The 6,071-nt window shown below is 41.6% G+C and overlaps 1 protein-coding gene across 1 annotated transcript; it reads left to right on the top strand.

Moving 5' to 3' along the window:
• KRT12 (keratin 12) lies at positions 1-5,206 on the top strand. The gene is made up of 8 exons (XM_007942088.2): positions 1-564; positions 935-1,017; positions 1,922-2,078; positions 3,274-3,435; positions 3,532-3,657; positions 3,753-3,973; positions 4,632-4,702; positions 5,109-5,206. Exons 1-8 carry the CDS (start codon positions 16-18, stop codon positions 5,204-5,206), a joined length of 1,467 nt encoding a protein of 488 aa, XP_007940279.1. The 5' UTR covers positions 1-15.
• The last annotated feature ends 865 nt before the right edge of the window (positions 5,207-6,071 follow it).

The following is a 6,071-nucleotide window of genomic DNA, read 5'->3' as shown; positions in this document are numbered from 1 at the left end:
TTTCCCAGCAATAGCATGTCACTCTCAGTGCGTGCCTGTGGGCTGCACCAGCGACTGTCTTCCCAAAGCGGGGCAGCAGGCAGAGCCAGGGGCATGTCCACTTCCAGTGTTGGAAGCATCTATGGGGGAAGCCCCTCAAGCTTTGGAGGCAGCTTTGGAGGAGGTTTTTCTGCTGCGTCCATGTTTGGTTCTCGCTCTGGCTTTGGTGGTGGCTCAGCAAGTTCCTTTGCAGGGGCCTCTGGCGCTAGTTATGGAGGATCCCTGGGGGATGGCTTTGGAAGCCTGGGGGCAGGCTTTGGAGGAAGCCCAGGAGGTGGCTCCCTAGGTATTCCCTCTGGCAGTGATGGAGGCCTTCTTTCTGGATCAGAGAAGGAAACCATGCAAAATCTTAATGACAGATTGGCTTCCTATCTGGATAATGTTCGAGCTCTAGAAGAGGCGAATACTGAGCTAGAAAATAAAATTCGAGAATGGTATGAAACACGAGGGTCTGGGGCTGGAGACCCCGGCTCACAGAATGATTACAGTAAATATTATACGTTAATTGAAGACTTCAGGAATAAGGTAAGAATGTGTTTTTCAGAAGAGCTTTGAGAATTATTTTTCACCTTTAGTTTTTACTAGTACAGTATCTTACAGTGATAATCACCTAAAACTTAGAGATACTATTCAATTTGATTGTATTGAGCAATCCTCATTTTAAGATGTTTCATTCCATTTCATCATTTACCATAAAGTGTATTTCCACTACTTTTTTTAAAAAATAGAAATGTGTTTCTTAATTTTAAAAGAATATTTTATAAATGTATTTTCTTAGAAGAAAATGAAACTGCCTTAGCATTTTTAAATCACCTAAAAATCTCCCTGTCAGGAACATACATAAGTTAACACTAGTATTTTAGGATCTCATTTTGCACGTCTCCTGTTTTGCCAGATCATTTCTGCCAGCATCGGGAATGCCCAGCTCATCTTGCAGATTGACAATGCCAAACTGGCTGCCGAGGACTTCAGAATGAAGTGAGTAAAATAAAAGAAAAACTGACGTTAACTGATGTCACATCATTCCTTCTTATTTCCTATTTCCCTACTGTCATTGACGGTAAGTATTTCAAACCTTTTGAAGTTCCACATGCTCCATACATTTATCGTTTTTGGTAATTTTGCGTAGGTCGTTCTGGAAAGTAATTTAATTCGAATACAATTCACATTACATGACCTAAGTTATAAGTTACTTAAACCCAGGGTCACTGCATTTGTAATCTGCCAATGACTCATGATGTGACATGATAATTCTACTGATGTCCTATATCTCAACTTCCCAAGTATCAAGATAAATTAATAATGCTTTTTGCCTGGGGAGTTAAATGAAACAATCATTTTCCTGAAATATTAATGAAACATTTGTTTTGATAGTCCCTTCGTCTTCTCTATCCCCTGTACCACTTGCCATAAGGAAGAAACAGTATTAGTCTTTCTGCTCTACAAAATTTCCACAGACAGTAACAGTGGTAACAGTCCTGAATCTATAAAATCTTGGTAAAAGCTAATAACGCATCAGTGTTTTGAATTAAGCCATAAAAGTTAAGCAACAAGATGGATTATGATGTTATTTTCCATTGCTTTCAGGGTGCCATCGGAAACTCCACCTAGATAGGAGCTGCTAGGTTCATGGCTACAGCAGCCACCAAAAAAACATTTTGTTCCGTTGGGATGCAGTGCTGTTGGGGTGGTTTTCTCCAATTAACCAACAAATGATCATAAAAAAAAAAGAAAATGTTATACAAGCAAAAAAAAATACATTGTGATGCTGCCATTTTTAAACAGTCACACACATTTATGTACAAAATAGCCCCAAAAAGAGCTGAGACCTTATTCAAATGGTTGTGTTGATTCCCTGAATCATCTTGTATTTGGTTTCCAGGTACGAGAATGAGCAGGCTCTGCGCATGAGTGTGGAGGCCGACATCAACGGCCTGCGCAGGGTGCTGGACGAGCTGACCTTGACCAGAGCCGACCTGGAGATGCAGATCGAGAACCTGACAGAAGAGTTGGCCTACCTGAAGAAGAACCACGAGGAGGTCAGCCAGAAAGTGCAGCCTCTCTGTTGTTGTTGTTGTTGTTATATGCCATTGAGTGGGCCCAGACTCATAGCAACCCCTCCTTGGGTTTCCAAGGCGGTTTTGTTGTTGTTGTTGTGTGCCACTACAGAAATAGGATTGCCCAACCTTCCTTCCGAGGAGTGGCTGGTAGGCTGGTATTTTTCTCCTAGACCTGAAAAACATAATTTCAAATCTACAAATCTCAAGTAGAACAAATATGGAGGATACTATTGGCGCCTCAGAAACTCAGAATCGACTCAATAGCAGTGGGTTGGGTTGGGTTCATGTCTCCCTGTTAAACTGGCCCTTTTGTTCTGGATTTCTGGGAGTGTGTGTGCATATGTGGTGCTGGTGGTTATGGTTATGGTGGTGGTGATGGTTATGATGGTGGTGATGATTATGATGGTGGTGATGGTTATGGTGGTGGTTGTGGTTATGGTGGTGGTTGTGGTTATGGTGGTGTTGATGGTGCTTCCTGTTAGGGTTTAACAGATTAGAGGGACTTTCTGATTTTACCATTTTAATCATTAGGTAATGACAATAAGAATTACAATTTTTCTGATTTAGTGATTTTTTTTTTAAATAGTGTATTTTGAAAGATAAAAAACAAAAGTCTATCAATAACATGCATAACACACACATACACACATACCATACAACACAGATATACCACAAGTAGCTGGTTGGTATACAGAATGGACATTGACCATGACCCTGGCAATAGGGCTCTAAAGAGGTTGGTTGCTATAGGATTTTCAATGGCCCTAACGGTGTGCAAGCCTAGGCACTGTTTGCAGCTCTGCAGGGTTTGGTAGTTACAGTTGAAAGCCTCCAGTGTTCAGTGCAAACACTAGGCCCCTTGACCCTGCAGATGCCCAATCCCCCCCACACAGCCAATTCACCCATTAGGCACAGGAAAAACAGCTCTTAGGCCCATGATACTTGTAGGGGTCCATGACAACGTTTTCAATTCTTTTCAAATCAGAAGAAAAATATGAAAACTTTAGGTAAAGGAAATGTTTTAATATATTGTATTGATATATTTGTCTTTATCCCAATCTGTTGGTAAAATAGCACGCTTTATGGAGGAAGGGGTTCGTGAAGGCAAAAGTGTGTAGGGCCTATGAAAGCCATAATGCGCTTTTGGCACCCTTGTCTCGCTTGCTGTTGCCAGGAGCTCCAAAGCTTCCGAGAGGGCAGCCCCGGCCAAGTCAGCGTAGAAATGGACGCCACCCCGGGAGTGGACCTCACGAAGCTCCTCAACGACATGAGGGCGCAGTACGAAGCCATCGCCGAGCAGAACCGGAAGGACGCGGAAGGCTGGTTCCTTGAAAAGGTTACACAAACCAAGACAAAACGACTTTGATACCTTGGCTGTAATTTGTGAAGGTTGAGGGGTTCACGTCGCCTCGCCGCCTCTTTGCTGTTGCAGAGCGGGGAGCTCAAGAAGGAGATCAGCACAAACAAGGAGCAGCTGCAGTCCAGCAAGAGCGAGGTCACCGAGCTGAGGCGCACCTTACAAAACCTCGAGCTCGAGCTCCAGTCTCAGCTCGCCATGGTAGGGGTCGCGTTAAAGGCACAGAATCATTTTGACTTCCCAAGAAAATGCGCCCACTCCATTGGTAAATCTGTGCCATTTCCTTTCCACTGCAGAAGAAATCTCTTGAAGACTCGTTGGCCGAAACGGAGGGCGAGTACTGTGGCCAGCTGTCCCAGCTCCAGGAGCTCATCGGCTGCCTGGAGGCGCAGCTGCTGCAGGTGCGTGCAGACGCCGAGCGTCAGAGCGCGGAGCACCAGCGGCTGCTGGAAGTCAAGGCCCGCCTGGAGCTGGAGATCGAGACCTACCGCCGCCTGCTGGACGGGGAGCCCGAGGGGTAAATCCCATAACAGGTGGAAAAGCAATGGCTGAACAACAGCCGACCCCGGGGAGCAGGTTTTGCTGCAATATAAGGAAAGGAGAAGTGCTCTGGTTGACAAAAAAAAATAACGACTCTAATAAGGGTATGCCTCTTACGTATTTATTATATGCAAAATGCATTCATTCCCTCGTCTCATTTGATAATCATTTATAAAATGCTGCCATGAACGAAAGCATTGAGTAGACAGGCATACTGTACATGAGTACTTCCGTGTGCAGGCATTCAGCTTCAGACATCAATGACCCAATACCAAATGAAACATCAAATAGCCTTCTGAACCATCTCCGACCTTCTTTAGCAACCTTTTCTAAAGCAATAGCAGTCTGGAGTAGTGAGAAGAACTTTAAGACTATAAATTGAGAAAGCTAACTTCTCAGACCAGATCTTCCATTAATTGCACTATGACAGCCCTTTTTAGGCAGGGTTTGCAAATACAGGTGCATTGCACCAAAAGATTACTCTCAGGAGGCATCATTCAAGCATTATTAGTCAAGAAATCTTCTGGTCAGTTTTGAGTAACATTCTAATTTTTAACTCAAATAGCACACTCCCCTCAGGCCCACTGATTCCAGAAACCATCGTATGATGTCATTGTTCCTTGTTTTCTTTATAGTGATGGACTGGATGAAAGTTCATTTGTGACAGACTCCAAATCTCAAGCACAGTCAATTGCTTCCTCCAAAGGTATGCAGATTCCCCAGGAACCACTTCGGATAAGTCAGAATCATATTTAGGAATGAATGAAGCTGTAAGATTTCATTCAGTGTTGCAGTATTAGCAATTTTAGGCATATCTGTATTCGTGCCATCCTGTACCAAAATGAGTAGGCTGTACAGTGCAGACTGTATTAAATTTTTAAATATTCAAAAAGAAAAATGTTTTCATCCATACACAAAACAACATTGAATGTATTTCATTTCCACTGGACAAAATGCAGCTTCAAAAAAATAGAAAAGTCACTTTCAAAAGTTTAAATTTCATCGTTTATTATTAGCAGCTACATAATTTAGAAGCTTAAATTAAATAACAACAAATTGTGGATTAATACATGGAACAGTAACTTTTCAACCCCTTCTTTAATTTTTATTAGACTCAAGCAAAACCCGAAAAATCAAGACAATTGTGCAAGAGGTGGTGAATGGTGAGGTAGTCTCATCCCAAGTTCAGGAAATTGAAGAACTAATATAAAATTTCACAAGATCTGCCACATGATTGGTTCCTCAGGAACAACAACAACAAAAAAAAAAGTACTAAAAATTATTCCTTTCAGAGTAAGATATCGTATTAGCTCTATCTCTATTTTTGTCCATTTCATTTTCTTTGGCTTCCCTAGTTACTCTGAGTCTTTTGTGTCCTTCTAAAACAACATCCAAATGCAAGTCCTGGTGGTCATGTCAGTCTTTCTAACAAATCAAAATTACCTTTCATCTTTCTGTACTTTGAGTACTCTTTTAATTAAATTTCTTTTGGTAACCTGTAACTTTTGTTAATCACAGAACTTTAATGAAGTAGTGACATTTTAATAGAATTCATTTCAATAAACAATGAACGGTAATAATGTGAAACGTGTACCTTCTTGATTCCAACAATTAATGTCAAGGGCATAGAGAGGTGTTTGTGAAATAATAATAATATAAATTTGGTTAAACACTAGGATAAAGATCTTGAGGTTAGAGGTTAAGAAGATTCTTTTAAAAGTTCTGCCCCTTTTATATCAGCTCATCAAGATAGTGAAAAATTATGTTGTTCACATAGAGTGGAGAGCAGCTGCTCTGTTTACTTTCCAGCACCTTCATTCATTCAGTCAAGAATCATCTATTGTACCCCACCATGTTCCACACATAGTGCTGGAGACTCAGAAACGAATAAGATATGGTCTGTGTCTTGAGGAGCTCACAATTGAGAGCAGAGGTAGACATCTACGAGGAATGGTGATAGAGGGAACACATACATTCAAAGAACTACAGACACATGGAGGAAGAAGTGAACAACCTGTCAGAGGGAACAATGGAAGTCTTCAAAAAGAAATCAGTCAGAGAAGGGAAAAGGGGAG

The sequence above is a fragment of the Orycteropus afer genome, unplaced genomic scaffold (genome assembly GCF_000298275.1).
Source record: "Orycteropus afer afer isolate SDZICR_OR568_19922 unplaced genomic scaffold, OryAfe1.0 scaffold00085, whole genome shotgun sequence".
Lineage (NCBI taxonomy): Eukaryota > Metazoa > Chordata > Mammalia > Tubulidentata > Orycteropodidae > Orycteropus > Orycteropus afer.
The sequence above is the reverse complement of the archived record's forward strand: the minus strand, read 5'-3'. Positions and strand labels throughout refer to the sequence as shown.